At 37.5% G+C, this 27,086-nt stretch overlaps 1 protein-coding gene across 5 annotated transcripts in view; it reads left to right on the top strand.

Moving 5' to 3' along the window:
- The window catches only part of LOC139939197 (uncharacterized), a 148,715-nt gene that overhangs the window by 9,274 nt on the left and 112,355 nt on the right, over positions 1-27,086 (top strand). For 3 of the 5 annotated variants that reach the window (XM_071934987.1, XM_071934986.1, XM_071934982.1), the window contains exons 2-7: positions 4,412-4,551; positions 20,586-20,706; positions 21,760-21,927; positions 23,304-23,461; positions 24,565-24,706; positions 26,279-26,446. In XM_071934987.1, the coding sequence (XP_071791088.1) occupies positions 20,646-20,706; positions 21,760-21,927; positions 23,304-23,461; positions 24,565-24,706; positions 26,279-26,446 (697 nt within the window). In that variant the 5' untranslated portion in view covers positions 4,412-4,551; positions 20,586-20,645. Of the gene's footprint in view, positions 1-4,411; positions 4,552-13,921; positions 14,182-18,017; positions 18,145-20,585; positions 20,707-21,759; positions 21,928-23,303; positions 23,462-24,564; positions 24,707-26,278; positions 26,447-27,086 lie in introns of those variants that run through there. The other 2 variants (XM_071934985.1, XM_071934984.1) reach the window with 2 other exon arrangements.

Here is a 27,086-nt window from a genome sequence, read left to right as displayed (position 1 = left end):
TGACCAATTTATGGTTTATTACCAAAGTCTGGAGTCCAAGTTGCCGTGACATAGGCCTACTTGCGGTATTCTCGCTAAACTGATGGCCCCTGTGCTGTGCAGTCTCATCCAATTGGGGGAGCTAGTAGTCGGCAGCCGGTAGCTTTGCGCGAGAGAAGTGATCTCGCAAGAGCAGTATTCGAGCGCAAAGACCTAAATCATTACGCCACCACCATATCTTAACTATCAAACTGTTACAAACCATTAACGACTTGTCCTCTGGCTTCCTTAGCCCTTGGCCTCTGCTCAGTTTCAAGCCCGACATTTCCTAATGACCATTGATGGTTTGATCACCGAAGTTTAGAGTCCAAGTTGGCATGACATACATGTACTGGTACTGCCATCTGATTCTTCGTGTTTTCTTTCCCATGAATTAGTAACTGATACCTCTGTGAGACAGGTCCAAATTGAAGATGTGAGCCAGGTTTAAATTGGTTAGGAGGTACATGTTGGAAGAGCAATTTTATTGATAAAGAGCAGTAGCGGACAGAGAGTGAGTGAGTGAAGGACAAAAAGAAGGGGACAGTAACGCCCTTCGGGGACCCCGTTGAGAGTGGAAGGTGAGGAGAGAGTGTTACAGGATGAGAGGGAAGGCATCTTACAGAGCTGAAGTGCCATCTGATGTAATTATTCTCCCCTAAAGTGCTGTCCCATGCCTAGAGTGAGACAGAGTCACTAAGTAGCAATCCAGACAGAGTCTGAAATATTACTCTGAACATTTTAACTTAATAGACTGGTTCATCTTTGAATTTTTCCCTGTGTGTTTGAACATTGAATGGTTGGCAGATTCACTCACATTTTGCTAGGCTCAAGGTTGATGGGCCAATTACATTGTACTTCACTATAAACTTCTTTACAGATTTGAGGCAAATAAATCTACGTGTGTGTGCAATGTGGATAATTTCCCTTTTCTTGTTATTTTACATTTTTACTGGTTATTTTGCAATTTATAAGTATTGTTAAATTGTTGTCTTAGCGATGTTTCCACCTTAAATATATTGTCCAGAAATTTGACCTTTTGGTCACAATGAGATAATGTTAAAATAAAATATGCCCCCCAAAAAAAAAAATTTAACAGAAAAAATAAAAAGACGACTATAGTAGTCTTCTGTACGTGACACAAAAATGACCAGCCGAGCTATGGTCCAGTGTATATTTTGAGCTCTGGCATAATGAGAGATGAGCTGCATTTTCATAGAGCATCATCCTTGATTGAATTAAAAGGTTTGGGTACTTTTTGTCTGACACAAAACACAATGTCCATAGATGTACATGTACATGTACATATAACTTACATGGTTTGAAGATAATGGTGGTAGAAAGCGTATATACCTTAAAACATTACTTGCTGAGGTGCTGTAGTTTTTGAGAAATGAGTAAAACAATGTCATTCGAAATAATTTCCGTCTCATGAGACATACTATTTTATATGTAGCATAACGTATTTACCAGTACTGGTATTTAATACGCGACTCTCCTGAAAACATCGCTCTGTGATTTTCACCCTTTTCTAAAAAAAAACCCTGACAACTAATGAAGCTGAAATTTCTACAGATAAATTATATTACATACACGTACATCTTCATTTACAGAAACTTGATCTACAAAAGGTATCAAAACCCATCTTCCTACCTTCTCCCATAAAGTACATTCATCACTGAGATGTCTGTCTTGATCTTGCTCCAAGTTCTGATTGATGATAGATACTTAAAGGTTAGACCCAGAACAATCTATAACTGTATAGTGTTCATTTCAATCCATCAGATGAAATGTCTGCACTGCCTGTAAACTACATTCTATCAATTACGCTGTGGTAGATTCTGCCCCCAAAATACACCAAAGTAAATAACTATTTTTGGTTAATTCAATGATAGCATTGCAATTGACTAGTGGAATCGAAAAGCCTGGTTCTTTGTAGTAACTGTATTGTTTAGATTTTTTTCATCAATCAATTGAAAACTTCTACTCGGGGATCAAGTCAAAGAAATCGTATCTTATCTTCCAATGAGACTAGTGTATAGTCCCCCTGCAATCACCCAGAAAACCTATTTTATTTAGTCTGTGGTCAATTTAGCCCGAGTCATTCCTTGGAAGGAGAGATGAATTGCTGGATAACTACACTACAAATTGTGTAAAAGTCAGGGGCCAAAGTATTTCAAGTACTTCTCTATTTTAATGAGGGTTGGGTGGTTGGGTTAGTGTAGTGTGTAGTGGTTTACTTTGCACTGGACACTGTTGATAATTACTCAAAATAATTTTTAGCATAAAAACTTACTTGATAATGAGCAATGGAGAGCTTCCTTTTGAAGGAACAAACATGTAGTTTCTTAAAAAGAGGTAATTTCTTACTCAAATATTAAAAAACGTCAGTCCTGAAGCCTTTTATTAGCGACTGAAAGCACACAACAAGTACATGTAACATGTACTCGTTACCAAGTAAGTTTTTATGCTAACAATTATTTTGAGTAATTTCCAATAGGTGACCCGCTCTGTGAAAATGAGTCAGATGTAGGCAATTTCAGGAATTGAGTTATATGTATGTCTGGAAAGAACACATCAGCAGCAGTAATTTGGTATGTGTCTAAGCTTTGGGGTGTATCGAGTTGCTGAGTTACTCCTGTTTGAAATTAGCCACTACTCCATTTTTTGTGAAAAATGCATTACAAGTAAAATGATATTTTAAACTACCATTGTGTGCAAAAGGATACAAATTAGACATAAGTATGATCACAAAATTGTTGTATTCATAGCTTAATTGCCTAAAAGTAAGTGTTCTAAAGGTTAACCATGCAACTAAAGATCTTAAAAAGGAAAATAAAGAAAAAATTTTTTTTTATTTTTTTTATGATTTTTGGGGTTTATTTTTTTTATTTACACTTTCCACATTAAACTGTCCATAACTTAATATTGCTTTGGGCGACATGTGACTCTTTTTCACAGAGTGGTTCACAATTAGTGTCCACTGTCCAATGCCTTTAATTTAATTGCTGCTCATAGTATCGTAAAAATTATTCAAACCCACCTTATAATTCATTCTACTGAAATCGTAAGCCAAATTAGCCTTATAGTTATATGACTATAAAACACTGCTTGTTTTTTCATTTTCTTTCAAGAACGCTGTTCCTGCTTTTAAACATGTGTAATCGAATATCAATTACAGTTGGTTTGTGTTATTGCTTATAATGGAGACTCTTATTTGGCAAGGTTTACTTACAAACTCACTCGTCTCCAGTAACAATACTACATTGGGAAGGTGAAACCATTTTCTTTAAGGACACGGTTTCACGGTTCTTTCCAGACGAATTTCCCTTCTGCTGGAGGTTATACTCTATCCTGTCTGTGGTAATTGTAGATTGGTGTACTGTAGTTGCAATTAAGATTGCCTTTGCGGGACTTTTTATAGGGATAGGTTTTTGGTGGATGTGGAAAGTGTTGAGTTTCATTCCTTCAGGGGCAGGGCAACTTTTTTGTAGATCAGAAATGCTTGCGGAAATCCAACAATGAAGAAACATGAAGCATGCAGACCTGGAAATATTGTCTCGTTGCAATTGGGTATAAACACAAGACATTATTAGCCATTGCGTGTTAGATTTGAATATTGCAGGTACAATGACGTGCTCGGTCACAAGTTACCGCTTAAAGGCAGTGGACACTGTTGGTAATGCTCAAAATAATTATTAACATAAAACCTTACTGGGTAACGAGTAATGGGGAGAGGTTGATGGTATAAAACATTGTGAGAAATGGCTCCCTCTGAATTAATGTAGTTTCCGAGAAAGAAGTAATTTTCCACGAATTTGATTTTGAGACCTCAGAATTAGAATTTGAGGTCTCGAAATCAAGCATCTGAAAGGACACAACTTCGTGTGACAAGGGTGTTTTTTCCTTTCATTATTATCTCGCAACTTGAGCTCAAATTTTCACAGGTTTGTTATTTTATGCATATGTTGAGATACACCAAGTGAGAAGACTGGTTTTTGACAATTACCGATAGTGTCCAGTGTCTTTAAATTTAAATTCCTCAGAATGTAGAGACAGTTGCTATGCATGTATGTCACATGATTAGGGACAAGCTTTTGCTTAGTTACATACGTAAAAGACGGTGAGCACCCATACACAATTCTGAATCGATGTGTTTGGGACATTGGTACCAGAGTTTGCTCATCTGGAGGTTGCTATCCTACTAAAGCTTGCCTGAACCATTTGACAATGTACAATGTAATGACTGTCAAGTCTAGGGAATTAAAATGTAAGTGGTACTTTTGTGACTAAGCAAGTCATCCTGCGTGTACCAGACATTATTCAAATCTAAACTGCAAGTGGCTTATTGCCTGAATTGACCTTAACTTTTGCATCTCTCCTTTCTCTATAGATTTGAATTGAACCGAGGCAGAACTTTCCTTCATGGGCAGAAAACGCAAGCAAACAAGAGAGGGACGCTTCATAGTGTGATTTGAAAGACAACTATTAGGAACTGAACACCAACTGAGAGGAGTTAATTGATTGAGACTGGTAAGTACAGACTGTCTCCATTATGTCTTGATGATTATTGTTTTTAAAGGCACTGGACAACTCAAAATAATTTTTATACTTACTTGGTAACAAGCAATGGAGAGCTGTTAATATTATAAAACATTGTGAGAAACGGCTCCCTCTGAATTAACGTATGGTGTTTTTCTTTCACTATTCTCTTCAAACTTCAATGACCAATTGAGTACGCGTTTTCACAGATTTGTTATTTTATGCATATAGGGATACACCAAGTGAGAATACTAGTCTTTGACGGTTACCAAAGGTGATGTCCAGGGTTGGATTTCGAAAAGAGTTAAGACTATAGTCATATCTTGTACTAGCCTAAAGTGATTAATAACTCAGTAAGAGTCCTAGGAGTAGTGTCCTAGTTAGGACTAACTTTTATGAAATCGACCCCTGTGTCTTTAAAGAAAGTGCTGCATGTCTGGAGTATCAGCTGGCATAGGTAGGGCCATGTTTAGTCAGATGACCTACATGTAGACATAGTACAGGTGTTGGTTTGAATAAATGTGGGTAGTGTTCTCAATCTACTCGGGATTGTGTGAGCCAAGTCATAAAAAGAAAGCGTCTCCCACAAGAGACATATTGAACTGAGAGACTGAAGCAAAGAGAATTCCTTTGCAGCCAGGTGCCTGAGTTATTGATTGATTAAAAAGGACTGTTTAATGTGGGGGTGGGGACAGAAAGTGTACAGGAAACATGGAATCAATAAAGAATAGCTGTAGTAGGAGGAGAAAGTGAAGAAGAGTTGAGTTACGGAGGAATGAGATGGAAATGAGGGCAGTTATGTTAAGGAGAATGGACGACAAAGTGTAGATTCGTGAATAGAATGTACGAGCCGAACATTGCAGTCACCAATCTACACTTTAGAGTCTTTTCTCTGACTTCAACTATTTCCCCCATTTGGTTATGTAACAGTTTCAATGAATTGGATTTCTCAATAGTAACAACACTGTATATCTTATCTAATTTCGTATACAGTGTCAAACGGCGGTCACATTTAAAAAATTATTTTGCAAAATAGGCATGCTTTAGTGCTTGCAACATTATCGAGTGCAACGTCATCTGCTCAGCTAACAACAAAGCTATTAAAAGTGATTTTTCTAAACTGGATAATGTTTTTGTAAATTGAAAGATAAGATATTTTCAGCTATGTTTTGTTGCACTTCATGCTATCTTTCAGTTTGGAAAGACAGTAATTTCCAAGTTGAACTATTTACTTAAGTTTCTAATGAATCTACACTCAACTGTAGATTATATTACAAATCTACGCTTCACTTAAGTGTAGATTCGTAACGAATCTACAGTTTAGTGTAGATTCGTAAAAACAATCTACACTTAAAATTGATGGCGATAAAAACTAATTGGTTATAGAAGCCAGGCCTGGATTTACTGGTCATGACCTCTGTTGCCCCTGGTCTTGGTCTTGGTGCCCCTTCAAAAAAGCATTGAAGGCTGTCCCTGCTTTTCACACCAATCCAAAGTACAGGATAATTACGGAGACAACCAGACTGGTTTCCAAGCAACTAGCTAGTGGCTGCCTGGGGGCGACTCATCAATTTAAATCTTATTTTCGGACTCTGCTAAATTGATGAGTTCATGAAATGAAATACATGTACACAGTCTTTTTATGTTGAGGGTTGCCTATAGTAAGTTTTTTAAAAACCCAAGTCGGCCTGCCATGGAGATGTTCAACCAGAGTCCGCTGAACCCTTTGAAACGGATCTTGAGAATGCGGCACAAAGCAATATCAATTTGGGGATCAAAATGTTCTCCTGTGCCAGCGGAATGGTTGATTCAATTATTGGAGAAAAATAACATGTCCCCAGTTAGGCCAAATAAAAATACAAAAACATGTTTAGCGTCCCCGCCCGCTTCCTATTTAGAGGCTGCCTCCTTTTCTTTTTACAAAATATTTTGTTTACGATCTCAGAAAAAAAAAATCATTTAGAAAAAATAGATTAGCTGTTTGTATTAAAAAATGTGTCGGAGGGCCATTTTGAAAAAAAAAAGGCCCTCCTTCCTCCTTTTCAAAAAGGGAGGACGTTAAACATTTTTTTATTTTTTTTGGGGCTAACATGTATTGCCATAGGGTATCTTCTGAACTATCCTCTTGGGCCCATTGGCCGACCAACATGAAGAAAGTGCAGAAGGCTGGTGGGCAAGCACCACACACATAGCTTCCCTGAAGACAGAACATGTACACTGTAGCTTATCAGAAAGTAAAATTTAACAATTAATTTAGCATACACATGAACTTCAAATGTTACAGGTATGTGTATGTATGTTGTGTTATATTTTGCCTCTTGAAAAAGAACCGTCATGTATTAATTTTGTTTTTACCCTTACACTAATGTGTGTTAGCACTGTACATACTCAGTACTTTCCTTAGTTCTGTGAGAAAAATCACAGGCATATTACTCGATGGGATTTGAACCCATGACCTTTGCAATTCAGCAGTGTCTTAACAACTGAGACAACCCAGATTGCCCGATAGCAAGAGGCTAAATGTAGTTTTTTTGTTAAGGCAAAATATGTAGGCGGAAATGTTGTTCACTTGGTTGCACATAACTTAAACTTAGTATGGTCTGATCCCCATTTTCCGCTTATTGTGTAAGCTTCAAATTTCTGTGCTGAAGCTGTGTAAGCGAAAAATATCTAGTAACATGGAGTACGCATGCGCTAAAGCAAAAATTACCTGCTAACCTATGAAATACGCTTGACATATAAGTTTGGAATTCCTTGCTTCCATAAACGGCAATTCTTTGGTAGGCTGCTATCAAATTTGGCCCACAGGTTGTTTGAATAGTGGAAAAACCTACACAATTTGAAAAGTTCTTTAACAATTCTTAAGAAGCCTCTGGCAAATAGATTGTGGGGATTAGTTCAATGTAAACATTTGGGCTTTTCGGTCTGCTCTGTTGTGTGCTTGGACCGTTTCTTTACCTGCTACCATCAAATAAGGCAGGATGGAGAGAATTTAATATACATTGTAGTTAAGCATCTTGCTGAAGGACACTAGTTTCATGATCAGGATTCGAACCCACACTCAGATGCCCGATGCAAGTTTAGCGTACATTTTAGATCTATTGTTTTATGCTGTGGAAATAAAAACTGCAAAACTGAAATCTGAATGGAGTACCATAACTTGGGCCCTAGATCAAGGTTTGCTATTGGCTTGTCACTCTCGGTCCTCCAGCTTTAAACACTGGACCCTTTCGTTCAACATTGTCATAAATTGTATAGTGACATAATTGCGTTTGAAATCATGTATGCAGGCCTTGAAGGGGCACATCAATTTCCCTCTGGTCAGGGGCATTTCTAAGTTCTACATGTATGGGGACAATGTAAATTTGTACAGGACACTTGCACAGGGTACCTCTAAACCCCAGCAAAAGTTTGGGTTGTTCTAAAACCCCTCGACCCCCACGACCCCCTCGACCACTCGACTTTATTGCGATTTTATTTTCTATACACCGAAATTGCTACAGTTCACAATCTCGGCCAATCACGTACACATTTGTATGCTGACGTCGACTACACCATGCCTCGCACATAACACAGCGTACGAGACATGGAGACAAACCATACACACGTGGTAGGCACGAAGCAAACTGTGCGTGATTGGCTGCTGAGATCGGTCCTGTGGCAATTGTGATGTACAGATAAAAAAACGCTGCATTTCCACGCGTATCTCTTGGCCGATCCGATCCTGAATACAATTATTATCCCAACTGGGAACCTGCGTTTACCGCCTGAGTACGATTACAGCCAACTCATTACGTGATTAACAGGCAGACCCATTTCCGGCCGATCACTCCCGTTCTGTGTACTACTAGTTGCTCTATGCGCGGAGCTCGAGGTTGTAGACCCGACCGACCAAAATGGCCTACACGTGTTTTGGGGTCCCCAATCGGTGTAGAGTAATACAACTGTGTGCTGATGCAGATAAATAATCGCATGCATTCTCAGACTTGAAACCAAGTCTAGTCGTGGAAAGAAGTTGCGTCGCGGATCACACACACTGTGAATTCTTAATCGGGGACATAATTCTTACTCGGCCGTAAAGCGACATTTTATGAATTCGGAATTTGTCAGACATTCTTCGAACACGGGGCGGACGTGGAGGGGTCGTTGGTCGAGGGGGTCGAGGGGGTTTTAGAACAACCCCAAAAGTTCATGGCACAACAGCAGTTGCTGTGGGTGCTATGGGTTATTTTGAAGCCAGTTTATGAACACTGTAGCTAATGGGGCATGCTGAGTGGCAATGAAGTGTTAGCCAATCAGGCCACTTTGACTGATCCTCAGAAGTTTTAACTGGCTCGTTCAAACTGAAACAACCACCATAAACACTTAAATATCATTGTTTGGGTAGATCTGTAAGTGTAGGCTTTAAGTGATTAACAGTGTTGTCCATGTACACATACATTACACACGTACCTTCCCTTATGATGTAAACCAACATGTTTACATGCACAAAAGCTGAATGTTATCAAGAGTCAATATTTGCCGTCCTCATGTACACAAACAAGAGCAAGAACATTATGCTGGCTTTGTAAATATCATGGGTTTAAGATGCCGCTGATTACACGTGTTAAATGAACACGGTCGCTGATTACATGTTAAAGCCATTGGACCCTTTCGGTAAACAGTATTGTCCAAAGCCCTCACTTTGGGTATCACAACTTCTAATATCAAATAACACACCTGTGAAAAGTTAGGCTCAATCGGTCATCGGAGTAGGGAGAAAATAGCGGGAAAACCCACCCTTGTATCCGCGCGTTTCGCCGTGACATGACATGTGTTTAAAATAAATCTGTAATTCTTGCTATCGAGAATTGATAAAGCATATTGATAAAGTAAAGCATTTCATGGAATAATATTTCAAGAGAAGTCTACCACTAACTTCTGTAAACCCTGTAAGTTATTTGTAAATCTGTGAACTTTTTTTTTTTTTTCTGTACCGAAAGGGTCCAATGGCTTTAAAGGAACACGGTTGAGTTGGTCTTTGAAAAGCGTTTGAAATTGCATAATGGTTAGATACATAATTTAAAAGTAGGATAGAATGATCCACAGAAACATGTCTCGAACTTGAACGGTTTTCTTTTTACGTCGCGAACAAACATGGTCGGCCATTTTGTGGAATCAAAATCATAAAATGGCCAACCGTGTTAGTTCACGACGTATAAGGAAAACCGTACAATTTCGAGGCATGTTGTGTGAATCATTATATTCAACTTTTAAATTATCTTTCTAACCATGCATTTCATAACAAACAGGTTTCAAATTCTTTTCAAACTCCCCCAATTCAAGGCAACGTGTCCCTTTAAGTGATTTCAGGGTTTTACGCTTTTTTTCCTTTTAGCCGTTGTTGAGCAAAGCGTTAAAATTAAGCTTTTCTTTTTTCCCTCCATAAATTCCAAGTACAAGACAAGGCCCAACTTTATAAAGCTGTTTAATAGAAAACAACTGCATGACCAATTTCTTTGCTTAGAAAAAAACTGCATGACCAATTTCTTTGCCTAGAAAAAAAATAGTGGGCTCCAGTTGCAATAATTTAAACTTTATGGAATGTTGGCTGGTAACCTGTTTTTTGCTAAGCAAGGTTTTTCTGTGCTGAGCAGGTGCTGAGCTGGTCTGGTTTTTGGGGTATTGCTAAAATCCGGAGGGAAATATGTCCATGCAAGAAGAATAATCCCGAAAAGGAATAAACAATCTGCCAATCCCTACTTTCAGTGACTTTTCTGAGACTCAAATTTTGGGGCAATTTTTTTTAAAACAAAACCTTAAACCTTGTTACACTTCAAAATGAAAATTTTCAACACGCTATGTACATGTAATGTAATCATGTACTATTGAAAGCTGATTCTGTAGACTTCAAGCCAATAGTTTTGTTGTTGCCATTAATTTTAAGAGTGATTACCAAACCCCTTTAAAGGCACTGGGGTGGATTTCACAAAGGTAGTCCTAACTTAGGACTAGTCCTAGGCAATGCTAAGAGATAGGACTGGTCCTAAGTTAGGACCACTAATTCATCCTAACTTATGACTGGTCCTATCTCTTAGCATTGCCTAGGACTGGTCCTAAGTTAGGACCAGTAACTCATCCTAACTTAGGACTGGTCCTATCTCTTAGCATTGCCTAGGACTGGTCCTAAGTTAGGACCAGTAACTCATCCTAACTTAGGACTGGTCCTATCTCTTAGCATTGCCTAGGACTAGTCCTAAGTTAGGGCTACCTTTGTGAAATCCACCCCTGGACACCTTTGTTAATTTTCTAGTATTCTCATTTGGTGTATCTCAACATATGCATAAAATAACAAACCTGTGAAAATTTGAACTCAATTGGTCGTCGAAGTTGCGAGAGAATAATGGAAGAAAAAACACCCTTTTTGCACAAGTTTGTGTGCTTTCAGATGCCCAATAAAAGGCTTCAGGCTGAAATATTTTATTATTTGAGTAAAAAATTACCCTTTTTTCAAAAACTACATTACTTCAGAGGGAGCCGTTTCTCACAATGTTTGATTGTATACCATAAACAGCTCTCCATTGCTTGTTACCAAGTAAGTTTCTTTGCTAACCATTATTTTGAGTAATTATCAATAGTGTCCAGTGCCTTAAAACGAATGATCTGACTAGTTTAAAAACCCCGCCTTTGAGGATACTGCGATTTGCACTATTTCAAATGGTGGCTCTAAAAGAAACAATAACAGTGGGGCTGATATAATTGAGCTACACTTACTGCGGTATTGCTTGGCACATTGTTAAGTGTCAGGAAATCATCAACCAAAGTCCACTCACTGCCACGCCGATTGTGATTGACATTGTCGACCATAAAGATTGCAAATAAAACTTGTTACTCTTAACTTGCCAAAAAAAGAAGAAAACAATTACATGGATAGGTATGTTATGGAGTAATACACACTGCCCTTCTAAAAGCAACAGGAGTCAGTGAAGAAACTTTAAAAGAAGGCTGTTTTTACAAGCTTCTGCTTATCAAAATAGCCCACACCTTTGTTTTACATTAATTTTATTATGCTTACTGCTAACATTGTCACTTTTGCTTTACTCCATAGTTACATACTTGTCAATATTTTTCAATTGTTATCTGAAATAAAAAATGGGAAAAAAGTAAACCCCTAAATTGGGATGGCCCTGCATTACAAGTATAGAGGAAATAGTCAAGTACAAGTAGGCATATTTTTTCTGCTAACTTACATGTTTTCTTGCTAAAAACAAGGAGGAAGGAACAAGAATTGCCTCTTCTGCATCTTGTCAACTTAGGGTGTTTTTGCTTGCAAAAAGTGAGTGATGCAACAATACAACTTAGTATGATAGTTCCCTTACAGTTTTAGACAAACTGTGCTTGTAAGGCCTCTGTGTTTGTGCACAGTCAGCTCTCTTCTGGTAAAGAAAGTTTAATGGAAAATTAACACATGAACTAGTTGACTCAACAAGAAACATGATTTTTATTTCAGCACAAACTGAATTTGTTTCAATACAACAAAATAATTCCTTTTTAACCCCAATTTCTGTGATATAACTTGTTGACAAGGCACACAATCACGGACGCTTTATCTGTCGAAGGAAAAACACTGAGAAAAACCTCAAAAAAGCCGCAGAACTTGGAGTGTCAATTATGAAGTGGGGCCAAACACTGGATATAGTTAATATTGATACGCCGGTAGTTCATAATTACCCGATACAGGTTGAGAACTCTTGTGGACTCTAAAAGTTGAGATAATAAAGGTCAGTGTGGAGACAACTCAGGGTTAGTCCTGAACTTTTCTTTTGGATTATTTTGTCGGGTGGTTAACTTTTCACTTGGACTTGTCTTCCAGGTTTTGTACAAGATTGGTAACTATTTTGATTTGTTTGTATTCATTTTTTTTATTTTTTTTTATTTTTTTATAGTTGTGATCTGTAATAATGTGTTTATTTGGTTGTCTGTAAGTTGATTTGTGAACGTTGATTATTTTAAAAACTCTTTGTAATTTGATCGCAATGCTGCAAATGTCATTTTATGGCAAAAAACATTTCAAATCAAATCAAATCAAATCAAATCAAATCAAATCAAATCAAATCAAATCAAATCAAATCAAATCAAATCAAATCAAATCAAATTTAAATCAAATCAAATTTAAATCAAATCAAACCCAATCAACAGTATTGTTGTAAGACTGACATTTAATGCCATTTGCCACAATCTCAAAATAAAGAATTTAACATACTCTAACAGTACTTTGGAAGCAATTTTATTAAAATTGTACTTTTAAAATTAATGGACCACTTAAAAAGTGTATAAAAGTAGGCATGTAGCAGGCCTATGGGGTACATTTTCAAGCACATGCCTACAAATAACTATGTAACTTAAATCCTCTACTGATGTATTCAGTGGCATTTATAGCCCGCAGACACACCAACTCTTTGCATGCTTTGGAAGTCTGGTAGCAGGTTTCCATACTGTACTTGTGCAGTATCCATGTACAAATTACAATGTGTGTTATGAATAATAAGGCAAAAACCCGTGTGAGAAGCAACGAATCTTGCAATGATAATAACGTTATAAAGATAAAAAGGCGGCAGATTCAAACTGTTGAGTTTACCGATCCCACTATCTCTCAAATTACTACTTATCATAAGGATGAACACGAACGGCAGGGTAGAAAAAGAACTTTGCACCCTGTGTGTCCAGAGGAACTCTTGAGTGTGCTTCATATGATCATACAGCTCTATGAATTGATGATGTTTAAATATACTGTAAGAGACAGTTGCAACTTGCTCCTTTTGCTGGATGTCACAACATCCGATGTTGTGTAAAGACCCCTCATAAACCCAAACTCAAGGGTCACTTTGAATGTATGTTTTACTAGCTACTACATGTATAATACCTGGCGTAATGCCTGATTCATGGCATGTTGGATTGCTCATTTCAAAGTGACTCGAGAGCGGGCCGTGATTAAAAAGCGTCAACATTCCTAGCTAGGCAACCACTGTATAGGTTAAGAGTACCATGTTTAATTCATTTGAACTGATGGCTTGGTCTGATTGGGCGAAGAGAGAGGGAGAGAGGGGGGGTGTTCTGTTGTCAGGATTGTATCACTGTATAATACTTTATGATCAATGAGCAAATATTACCACAGGAGACTGATAAGGGAGGTTTATAGCTAATGCTATTCCATGGTTTGTCAGTTAGGGTTCGTTATTTGCTTGAAGTATTATGTGTGTTGTACTGGAGGTGCCTTTTTTTTTATGAGTGCCCGCTGATTTTGAAATACAAGAGAGGATTAACTAGTATGGAATGGACAGCGTGGAAACTGAAGTGAGGTGAATTTGCCTGCAGTGTTTTTGTTTTCTTGGCGGCTGTGACCGGTTTATAATTCTGTTGGAATAGAATCCAGCTCTGCTTGGGATAAAAACAACAACGTGTGGGTTTTGAGAAGTGTTTGAAGAGTCTCGGCTTTTGTTGACTATGTGATCATACACGTACATAATTGTGCAAGGATCAGTAGTTGGAATTTCCTCGCTGTAGATTCTGGATGAATTGGATTTGTGGATGATATAGCAGGTACATTGGCTGAAGCATCTTTGGATAAGTTTTCTTTTAAAGGTGAGATCACATTTGGAAATTATTTCTTGTATGTACATTGTATATTGTAATAATAAGCTGGCATTATTTTTTGGTAAAATGTTCTTTTAAAGGCACTTGGCACCTTTGGTGTTTGTCAAAGACCAGTATTGGTGTATTCCCAATTTTATGCATAAAATAACAAACCTGTGAAAATTTGGGCTCAATTGGTCATCGAAGTGGCACAAGAAAAATTTAAGAAAAAACACCCGTGTTGCACAAATCTGTGTGCTTGTACATTATGTAGATGCCTGATTTGTTTTAAATATGAGTGAGAACTTATCCCGTTCATAAAAACTACGTTACTTCAGAGGGAGTCGTTTCTCACAATGTTTTATACTATCAACAGCTCTCCATCGCTTGTTACCAAGTAAGTTTTTATGCAAACAATTATTTTTAGTAGTGTATAACCAATTGTGTCCGGTGCCTTCACTTAAAAACCTTTTCCTATAGCCTATAGTAATTATTTATAATAAACTGCCATTTATAGAGCGCCTTTTCCCAGAGGGTGCAAAGTTGTATAGTTGTGTCCAACACAGATCAAAAATCTTCAATAAACATGGCAAAATTATTATGAAAAATCACTGTCCACAAAACAAGTGGGTCTTCAGCAATTTCATGAGTGTCTCGTTGAAGTTGGGTTTTACTCTTCATTCATGTCTAGGGATTTTTCATAATTATTTGGTCCTATTAGGCCAAATAAAAGAAAATACCAGTTCATCGTCCAAGTTTTTCCAAAAAGAGGAGGATGAGGGCCTTTTTATTTGTTATTTTTTATTTATTACTTCTATGTGGTTATACCCACAAGTTTACTATTAATTTTAGTTTAATTCTTATCTTTTGTTGGTTAATCTTTTGTCCCTTTTCCCAATCCTCGTGCTTCATGATTCATGAAGGGATGTTCGCTATTTGTGTTATGGATGATTACAGTGTTCACATCCTCTTATATGTGCAATCCGATTACATGAATATGCCCATGTTTATATTAGTGTAAATATTGTGCCTTTAAAGACAGTGGACACTATTGGTAATTGTTAAAGACCAGTCTTCTCACTTGGTGTATATCAACATTCGCATAAAATAACAAACCTGTGAAAATTTGAGCTCGATTGGTCATTGGATTTGCGAGATAACTATTGAAAGAAAAAACACCCTTTTCACACGAAGTTGTGTGCTTTTAAATGCTTGATTTCGAGACCTTAAATTCTAAACTTGAGGTCTCGAAATCAAATTCGTGGAAAATTACTTCTTTCTCGTAAACTATTTCACTTCAGAGGGAGCCGTTTCTCACAATGTTTTATACTATCAACCTCTCAACATTACTCATTACCAAGTAAGGTTTTATGCTAATAATTATTTTGACTAATTACCAATAGTGTCCACTGCCTTTAAGTATGTTTTGCATGGTAGATAAGTGGTAGACTGTATAATGTTTCCTTTCATATAGCAGCCAGTATTGTATTGAGATGAGAAGATATTGATGCAGCTTTCTCCATATGACCTGTAGCTGCAGGGTAAAAATTGATTAAAATATGTGGCGTATGCAGCCACTTTATATCTTTTCTTGAGTGTATAAATGATACCTTTGAAGAAAACATGTGAAAAATTGATGCATTGAATTAGCTACATGTACATGGTGGGGTGAGTTGATATTTGGATCAATTATTAGGAAGTGTTGTGGCCGAGCGGTTAAGAGCATCGAATTCAAACTCTGGTGTTTCTGATCAGCAGTGTGTGGGTTTGAATCCCAAGCCGTGACACTTGTGTCCATTGCTCTGCCTTCGGATGGGACGTAAAGCCGTTGGTCCCATGTGTTGTGTAACGCATGTTAAAGAACCCAGTGCACTTTTTGAAAAGAGAAGGGGTTGGCCCCGGTGTTCCTGGTTGTGGCTGCTGTCTGCGCAGTAGCACCTTGTTAACCCTTATAAGGTGCTAAACAAATGGGTCTCGAAATAATAATAGTAAAAAAAAAAACCAAAAAAAAAATAAAAAAAATAAAAAAATGCATAAATTAATAACAATAATAGTTATTTATATTTATACAGCGCACATGTCTTACAATAAATACACCCAAGAGAAATTTGATAAAAATTAACAGAAAACTTGATACTGATTTAGAAAGAGCGTTAAATAATGATTAAATACATTGAACATTACCCCTTGATTATGTCTTTCACCCCTCTTCATCCAGGTTCATACTTCCCGGGAATGTGAACGCGAAGCCAATGTTAACGTCACAAATTTGCAACAAACAGTTTGCAGTAGTTCAACTCTGCTCAACTCACTAGCGAATATCGCTGTGAAAGGTGTTTTTTCAAATTCACATCAAATTCGCTTCGCATTCACATTCGCAGGAAGTATGACCGGGCTTTACTCCCTGAAATGAAAATGTACCAGTACATGGATTGCCAATGTAAAGCTGATAAGAAATTGTACAGGTTCTCAAGCAAGTGGCAAAAAGCTTTACTTGTGGCTTGCAGACTAACTAGGCAGCTACTACACTCTGGAACTCTCTGCCCACATCCCTAAGAGACTTAACTGAACTGAACAAATTTAGGAGCGCACTGAAAACTCATCTATTTAAAATTGAATATTTTCACTGAATGGTTTAATAAGTTTTAATTGTCAATAATCCATGTATTTTTTTTTAACCTACTATTAATGCTGGCAATATATAATAATGTTTGTTTTTGAGATTTTAGACCTAATTGTTTTTTTAATAGTTAGGGATTTCTATTGATTAAGTTTGTTGTTGAATGTTTTTAAGAATGTTTACTCCCGCTGGTATAATTCAGTATTTTATGTTTTAGTTTTGTCTATTTTTCCATGTTCAGCGCCCTAGAGCATGTTTACACATGATTAGGGCGCTATACAAGTTTTGGTATTATTATTATTATTATTATTATTATTAACTAGAGACCACTATCATTTAGGTATTGCAAACATCATTAATACTCGATGTTGTTCAAGCAAAAAAAGTATTGAATTTTATTAAGCACTTCTTTGGCATCTCACCGTTAGAAGCTGCGCTGCATTTTTTTGGTCGCTCTACTTCAAAACAGTCTAAGAAGGCAACAACAACTGAGAGCTATAATAAACACCCCACAAAAGAACTGATTTATAACAGTATAACCCCAGCAAATTTTATGATTTAGGTAAACAGTAGCCAAGTTACCGGGCAACGATGCATGAACAAACAGCACCAATCCGTGCCTTGATACGAATAATCCACTCATGTTAAACATCATAATACTCTCAGCCATGAAGTATTAATAGGATTCCAGCGGGGGAGCTGCCACAGATCCAAAGTAACATTAGGCCAATCAAAGTAAAATACCTGTTGATCGTCCCCTCCCTCATTCTTTTTTAGGCTGCGTTTAAAAAAAATTGTTTTTATCTGAGTTTACACTTTTTCCCCAAAAAAGTCACTGTGTGTTTCTCATTAAATTTACTACTCTTTTAAGAACTTGTAACAACAAAAAGTTAGTTGTGATTTTAAACTGAAGAGGTGGTGGTTAGTTTGGAATTAAAATACTCGGCACCCACCCTTAATATAAATACAAAATTATAAAGAAAATTTCCTTCATCCTCCTCTTTTCGGAAAAACCTGGACGATCAACTGGTATTTTTTTTTAAATGGCCTTATGTCTTCACCCCCCCCCTTTCGAACCTTTGTCCCCCCATTAATTAACCATGTGTCTGGCCCCTTGATGCTGTCAAGCGGTGACTGTTGAACCATGGAGGTAGAAAATCGAACCAATTACAGCGTTGATTAAACCCTATCAGGCAACATGAGAGTTGTAAACAGCAATGTTATCGTGATATAACCCACTTCGTTGGGATCAATTTGTAAAGTAATAAGGTATTCAACTCACTGAAGGGAATGCTTTCTGAGAGTTTAGAAATCAGGTTTTTACTTCCTAGGAATATGAGTTCTTGTTAAAGGTAGGCATAGTGTTGGATTAAATTTTCATTTTGTGGAAGACACAATTCTTGTTTGTTTGAAATAATTTGTGGGCAAACTTGTAACTGTAACTTTGGGAATGTGGTCTTGGGAATCGCGATGAAAAAGCACAGATTTCAAACTCTGGTGTTTCTGATCGGCACAGTGTGGATTCGAATCCTTCCAGTCGTGACACTTGTGTCTTTAAGCAAGATACTTAACCATTGCTTCGTGCTTCGGATGGGATGTAAAGCCGTTGGTCCCAAGTGTGCTAATCGAAAATAGAAGGGGTTCGCCCCGTTGTTCCTTGCTGCGGCTGCTTTAATGCGCCGTAGCACCTTGTATTAACCCGGCCTTAAGGTGCTAAATGATTGGGTGTCTGCAGAATTCATCACTGCAATAACTTATCTTTCTATAGGTTTACATTATATAGTGCATTAAGTACCTTGTTTGCAATAGATACGTGTGCTATATAAGACTGCGATATTTAGTAGTATTATTAGAGAGAGAGAAACTTAAAAACATTTCATTCTGAGGAAACATTTCTAAATGAAACTTTTTTCTGACTCTGTGTACATAGTGTATTCCAATCATGGATTATTCTTCCTGCATCATGGATGGACACAATTCTGTAGATTTTCGACAATATCTCAAAAAACACTACCACCTTTAGAAAGTTGAATTTTCACAGACATACATTTATCATAGGATTAAACAAATCGAACAAACTAAAAGAAAAAAGAAGTTAAACTTTGCCTTTAATTGTAATTAATGTGCGAATGTTAAACCTGGAGGAGTTAACCCCATTCAATCATGCACGGCTAAGCACTGAGCCGTATAAAGAGATTAATCAAGCGTCTCTAACAGGAACTTTCTCATTTGAAAATTGATTAAGACAAAGAGTGACAGGGGAGAGATAAATGGAAAACTTCCAGGCATGAACACAGAATCACACTTTAAAGGCACTGGATTTGTTTGGTATATCTAAAATTATTAATAGCATGCTTGGTAACAAGCAAAGGAGAGTTGTTAATAGTATAAAACATTGTGAAAACGACTCCCCTGAAGTAATGTAGTTTTTTAGAAAGAGGTAATTTGTCACTTAAAGGGAATGGTACACGTTTGGTAATTACTCAAAACAAATATTAACTTAAAAATTGACTTGGTAACGAGCATGGGAGAGCTGTTGATAGTATAAAACATTGTGCGAAACGACTCCCTCTGAAGTATTTTAGTTTTTGAAAAAGAGGTAATTTCTCACTAAAATAATAAAAGACTTCTAGCTAGAAGTCTTTTATTCCTATCCGAACGCACACAAATTTGTCCAAGCAAGGGTGTTTTTTCTTTCATCATTTTCTCGCAACTTGGATGACCAATTGAGCCCAAATTTGCACAGGCTTGCACTGGTCTTTGACAATTACCAAACCTGTACAGTGCCTTCAAGTATTTCTTTTGAATCTAAAAAAGACTTCAGAAGCGAAGCCTTTCTCGGGCATCTTTTAGTGAAAGCTCACAAATGTGTGCAACAAGGGTGTTATTATTCTTCAATGAAAAGAAATTTTTGGCTAAAATGGTCATCTTGCAACTTTGAATTTTGCAACTTCGATGACTAATTAAGCCCAAAATGTTCACAGGTTTGTTACTCATGCACATTTTTGGATACACCAAGTGAGGATATTGGTCTTTGACAATGACCAAACTTGTCCAGTACCTTTAATACATCTACTCTGGGCAATCTTAATTACTCTCATGCTCTCTGCTGAGTTCTGATATTAGCCTGGGGTGTATCTAGGGAATAACTGTGTGATCTCGTCATCTATAGTAATCTACTCGATCGGAAAGACGAGAGGAATTCTATTTGTTGTATGGACCGTGGTGCGCTGTCTGGCACGAAATGTGATTTGGCTTGTTTTTATGATAATGATTTTCAATGTTGTTTGAGCAACTGTGCTGTATGTTGATTAAGGATTATGTGGTCTTGGCAGTGTTTAGTTTCCATTTCAATATTCTGTTTACGTCTTACACAACAAACTTCAAGTTACTTGTTTTGTTTTAATTATTGTCTGCACACTTTGACATACTAACTTTGTCGTGAACACCTGACATCAAATCGATAATTCACTGATAAACATGTCTTTGTATATTTGTACATACATTAAACTCTTTAACATGACTTTACATTAAGCTATAACTCTTATAAACTTCCTTCTTCAGCAAATAAGTGGTTTTTTTTTTTTGGTTTTTTTCCCCAATGGTTTTATTTCTTATTTAAAAACAGACAGGTTTAAAATGTGTGCATTTTAATTCAATTTTGACCAAAAGCTTTTGAGTGTGAATAGGTCGTCGGGCCTAATGTGATGTAAGGCAATCTTTAATCAAAACTTATTAAAGAATCAACACAAACATTCATTTAGTTTTGTTTTGGCTTTGTTTGTTTGTGTAGTAAGATGAGACAGAGAATGTTGTGATTGCACAAGAGGAGAGGCTCAGGTAGAATCTCAAGATGAATGGTTCATGGAGTGACGCATCGGATCGAAGCGGGGAACTAGACCTCGTCAATCCAGGTATGTATACAATGTACATGTAGACTGTTTCATTTCAATTTTACCCCATTACCAATGTGTGGTAAAAAGCTCTGTATACTCCCGAGTCTCGAAGGAAACAAATTATTGGGTGGTTGGGTAAGATTTGAACTCTAGGCTCAGGTAGAATCTTAAGATAAATGGTTCATGGAGTGACGCATCGGATAGAAGCGGGGAACTAGACCCTATTAATCCAGGTATGTATACAATGTACATGTAGACTGTTTCATTTCAATTTTACCCAATCACCAATGTGTGGTAAGCTCTGTATACTCCCGAGTCTCGAAGGAAACAAATCAATGGGTGGTTGGGTAAGATTCAAACTCTGGGCTCAGGTAGAATCTTAAGATGAATGGTTCACGGAGTGATGCCTCGGATTGGAGCAGGGAACTAGACCTGATCAATCCAGGTATGTAGAGTGTTTCATTTCAATTTTACCCAATCACCAATGTGTGGTAAGCTCTGTATACTCCCGAGTCTCGAAGGAAACAAACAAATCAATGGGTGGTTGGGTAAGATTCAAACTCTGGGCTCAGGTCTCAAGATGAATGGTTCATGGAGTGATGAATCGGTCTGGAGCGGGGAACTAGACCGTATCAATCTAGAATCCAGGTATGTAGACAGGGGTTTCCCCCGAACTTTTTTGTTCACTCGCCGATCAGCATCAGACGAGTCAACCAAAATTTTGGGTCGCTTGCAAGTTCTGTCACTAACCCAGAAATAATAATGTACACAATTTTGGAAGCATACAAAAAAGTAAAAAAAAAAACAGATGTGAAGTTTGCAAACTTGCCTTTTTCTTATCACCCAATAATATCTTTTTCATCAACAACCATTTTCGTGAAACGTGACTTGAGGAACAGGTTTGTAGAACTTCATTACCAATGAAATCTGTGTGCGGTCACACCCACAATGGGACAAAACTGCTGTGAGAGCGATGTGTTGATGAGTAAGAGGCTATACTTTTGCATGAAATATAACTGGAATAAATCAGTAAGATGTTTATCCAATTCTTTTTGTATAACTTTCTGCCAGGATCGCAGTCTGAAGCCTCGGGGGAAGAGTTTGAAAGTTCCGATGAAGCAGACAATGACGAAGGAGAGGAGTTAGACCAGGCTGAAAACAGCAATGAGCAGAACTTTATCCAGCGTCAGGTTCAGTCAGCGGAGGAAGCTGACCATAACATCGAGGTGGAGGATGAGGGTAAGGCAGGACATAGCTGCTCAATACCTCAGAGAATTAATCCACACCTTATGACCATATATCCTATTAGAAATCTTTGTTCAAGCTCGCAAAATCTCCTCACTCCTTTTCCAGCCACCACCAATACTTATGGGCAAAGGGCTTTTCAGGTTGCATCTCCTGACCTCTGAAATTCACTCCCCAATAATATAAAAGACAGCTCCCCTCTATAACAGTTTAAAGCCATTGGACACTTTCGGTTAACAGTATTGTCCAAAGGCCCACACTTCGTGTATCACAACTTATAATATATAAAATAACAAACCTGTGAAAGTTTATGCTTAATCAGTCATTAGAGTCGGGAGAAAATAACGGGAAAAACCCACCCTTGTTTCTGCACAATCGCTGTGTCATGACATGTGTTTAAAAAAAATCTGTAATTCTCGATATCAAGAATTGATAACTGTTTAATGTTTTCTCAAAAAATAAAGCATTTCATGGAATAATATTTCAAGAGAAGTCTTTCATAATTACCTTCTGTAAACCCTGTAAGTTATTTGTAAATCTGTGAAGTGAACTCAATGCACACGCTTGCTCAGGGACCTATAACCTTACAAACTTTGCTTCTTTATGTCAACGGCGCACCCAAGGGGGGGGGGGGGGGTGCTCGGGGGGCTTGAGCTCCCCCCCCCCCCCAAGAGGGTCCCCCCAAAAGAAAAGAAAAACAAAAAACAGAGAAAGAGGGAAGGAAAGAAGAAGAAAGGAAAAAATAATAATGGGGGAGGGGAGGAAGGGGAAAGGAAAAAAGAGCCGAGGGAGAAAAGTTGCAAATGCGTGTGTTGTTTTTGGTTTTTATTTCCGGTGGAAGTATTTTCTTTTCTTCCTTTGCCATTCGCATTTTTTTCTCTTTTATCTGGGATATTGGATAATGCGAGGTGCGAGGTGAAAGATTTTGAACACATCTTATGCAATGATCTGATGACAACTTCCTTGTAATTGTGTAAACTTGCAACAATAACATATTAAGCATTTGAAACCCGTTGTCCAGGATAAAATACATCTCACGCCGTTCTTGGTCGCTCAGGCATTCAATCGTTTTTCTAGTACTATACTTAAATTTGAGAAATGCCGGAAAGTTATGTTTTTTTTACCCGCGATGTTTTTACTGAATATGCATGAAACCAGATACCGACCGACCCGATCGAATGTTGATCACCACACGCTGCTTCTTAAGTTCTTTTCCACATTTTTCATTTTAGTCGGCTATGTTCAGGGATTAAAAGGTCTGTAATCCTACCCTTAACAAATTGCACATCACATTTATGCCCTGGTTAAAGTTATAATTTCATTTTTGAACAGTAATCTGATAGAAATTATTATTATTGACTATTATGCAGGCGAGGCTCTGGATAACTCAGGAGACACCCTAGTGTCTCTCGATGAGGACCTGGCTGGGGTAGACGGTAGCAAGCCGAGCCACGGGGTCATCAATATGCACCATGTGGATATGATACTGGATAACATTGATGCTGAGCTTCATAATATTATTAATAGGGTGAGTCAGCTAGAGTTCTTCTTTAGTGGTGGTCTTCCTGCCCGATTTCATTCAATCATTCAGTAACATTTATTTCAATTAATGTTAATGCTCTCACTCATTACCTCAATGCATAAATATGTAGAAATTACTAAAGCAATACATATTAAGAATGAGGTATGAAATATAATAAAGTAAATAATGATTCAATAATAAACAGCAAATTAATGACACCATTTGGTTAAAGGAACGATACAGAATTGGTAAGAAACAAAAATTTTAAAGATCACAGATTTACATAAAACTTACACGGTCTAATGACGATGATAGTAGAAAACATCCCTTGAAATATTTCTGTCAAAAATTGCATATTTGATGAGAAATAAATAACATAATTCCGCTTTTGGAGTTTATCGCTCAGTGAGCGTTTTATTCATTTTTGTTTTGACATCGATGCAATGCAAAATTTGTAATGGGTTTTTCACTATTCTCTCGTGACCTAGAGGGCCAATCATCAGGTTTGGCAGTTTTGTATGGTGGATTACATAAAGTGCTTACACTGCCAGCAACTTTTGTTTTTATCAAAACCAATTCTGTAATGTTCCTTTAAAGTGAGTTTCTTTTGCCCCCTATAACCCATGGACAGACAGATATTTAGTACAACTATGGTACAACCAAGGTATGGTAAAATGGACCAAGGACAAAAGACCGTAATGAATATGACGTCACCTCAAATTTTTGGCCGACAAGATGGCGTCTGCGAGCATGTGCGTGTGTGTGTGTGCTTGTGCCATAGAAATCAAACCGGGAATGCTGCGTGTTGCGTGCTTCTTTGATGTACGCGTTTAAACGCGCACGGTTTGACCTACAATATGGTGACTTTTATAGCAGCAAAGGGGTTATTCAATACGGTCTATTGAAGCAGACAAGACAAGTGTGAGAGCAGGCCAACAAAGCTTCCAAATTACACACTTAAATTTTTAAAGCTGTTCACTCGAAGCACATTTAAACAAATTAATGATCAAGAAGATTAGAAAGCCTTAGATCATAGGCGAGTTTTTTTCTTGCCAATTCTGTAGTGTTCCTTTAAGTAAATTTCTTTATTTTATTTTCCCTGTCAACAGAGCAGAACAAGTGAGGCCAGTGAACATAGCTTCCAGTCTGGCCAAACAAGAACTCGACAGTCATTGGTTCAGGAAATACAGATGCCAGAAAGTCTGTCTGAGGAATCAAATGATGATACAACGGCTGACGAAGAAGAACACGGTAACTGTTACATCATTTTTTTGAATCAGCAATTTTTTTCAACATTTATTTCACACAAACAGAATATGTACAAGGTATTATGTGTTATAACTTTTTGTTAAACTTGTCTGCATTGAATTTATTTGATAGTATGCTGTACCGAATTGTATACATGTACACATACGTATCTGTATGCTTCATTTTTGAGATGGCAAGGGTACCAAGGCATTTCCTTCTTGGTAAAGGACACCTTATATGAGGAAATTGTAAATTTCTACTGGAGCATTTCAAGGGCACCGAGGCAATGACCAGGGGCATGGAGGCAATCGCCTTTGTCGCCTCTGTGAAGTATCAGGCCTGTGTATACATCCTGTCAGTATGTAGGGGAACAAAGAAGCTCAGTGCTTTTGCGTTCTTCCCTAGTGGACAGACAGAATATTTAACAATGGAAAGACAAAACTAAGAAGTTTTTCTGGTATGATTGGTTGGCTATTGCACCAGAGCACCTTGTTGTCGTCTAGCCTGTTTCACTCCACTGCAGGAGGAAAGCCTCTTCACCAGTTCTCCATCTCATCCTGCACTGTCTGTTGCCAAGCAATGCCCCTGTGTGTAACTTGGGTCATTTCTCCATCTTCTGTTTTGTCGCCCCCCTTTTTCTTGTCCAGGGCCCAATTTCATAGAGCTGCTTAGCACAACAATTTTGCTTAGCATGAAATTTTTGCCTTCGATAAAAACAGCATTACCAACCAAATTTCCACATGATTTTCAGGATAAGCAAACAACAGCTGAATACCAGTAACAAGCGATATCCAACAAATGGAAATTTTGTTGCTAATCCTGTTCTTATCAAGGAAGAAATTTCATGCTAAGCAAATTTTTGTGCTTAGCAGCTCTATGAAATTGGGCCCAGTTGATTGCTTTGCATGCACACATGTTGCTAGGTTGCCTGCCCATCTCCACTTGTTTGATTTAATTGTCCTGCACCTTGTAAACCACTACAATGTACACGTAAGCGCCTGGAGCGTCTTTTTAGGCAGATATAAATGCTTTTTATTTATTATTTATTAAGGTCCCCTACAGTATATGTAAAGGGAAAAGGTCTCATACATGTACTTTATCGCTAATTACAATAATGTGAGAGTGCATGAGTGTCACTGAGTGACAGATTTAGAGCACTACATGTATGTTATAAGAAGCCACCATTGTTATTATCGTAGATTTGATGTCTGATGACAATTTTGTCTAAATTTTGTTTTCTACCCAAGTCATTTTAAAATGCATGTTAATAAATTTCAAATATGATTATTGTTAATTTAATTTTGTTTCCATAATACACCGATGTATGTTTAGTTCTGTATACTACAGTAAATACTTACTCAAGTTCTGTGTTAAAAAATCAAAGGCATATTACTCGGGTGGGATTCAAACCCATGACCCTTGCAATTCTAGAGCAGTGTCTTACCAACTAGACCACTGAGATTGCCCGGTAGCTAGAGGCAGTTCAAATCCTATGTTCAGCAGTGGGTAAATTATAACATGATTGTTATTATTATTAAACATGTTAAATTGTCTTAGTTGTTTCTTTTTTTCTAGATGACAATGGGTTCGACACCGGTTTAGGAACAAGCAGCCTTCCGAGAGACTCTAGCCTAGTACCCAGAATGGACCACACCCACCAGGGTAATGGGATAGTCCAGATGAATGGAGTGGCCAAAAACTCAAGAGATAAGAAAAGGCTGAGCAACAAACGAAATCAAAGAGGTAAGTTTGCAAATTACACACTATGTATCCTTCCGATTATTTTACATCTTGCTGAATCTTAAAGCCATTATACACTTTCGGTACAGAAAAAAAGAAAAAAAAATCACAGATTTACAAACAATTTACAGGGTTTACGGAAGGTAATAATGAAAGACTTCTATTGAAATATTATTCCATGAAATGCTTTACTTTTCGAGAACACATTAAAACAATATCAATTCTCGATAGCTAGAATTACGGATTTATTTTAAACACATGTCATGACACGGCGAAACGTTAGGAAACAAGATTTTCTCCCGACTCCAATGACCGATTGAGCGTAAATTTTCACAGGTTTGTTATTTTATATATAAGTTGTGATACACGAAGTGTGGGACTTGGAAAGTACTGTTTACCGAAAGTGTATAATGGCTTTCAATGCAAGCAGGATATAAACTGTTGGAATTCGTCAAAGGCTTGTCCCTCACTTGGTGTATCCCAACATATGCATATAATAACTAACGTGAGAAAATTTTGACGCAGTTGGTCGAAGTTGCAAGAGAAAAATAAAAGGAAAAGCACCAATGTTGGACAAAATGTGTGTGCTTTTAGATGCCTAAAAAGGCGCTTCATGCCTGAAGTTGTTTAATATTTGAGAGAG

Source organism: Asterias amurensis, chromosome 6, assembly GCF_032118995.1.
Source record: "Asterias amurensis chromosome 6, ASM3211899v1".
Classification (NCBI taxonomy): Eukaryota; Metazoa; Echinodermata; class Asteroidea; order Forcipulatida; family Asteriidae; genus Asterias; species Asterias amurensis.
This window is presented reverse-complemented; position numbering and strand designations above follow the sequence as displayed.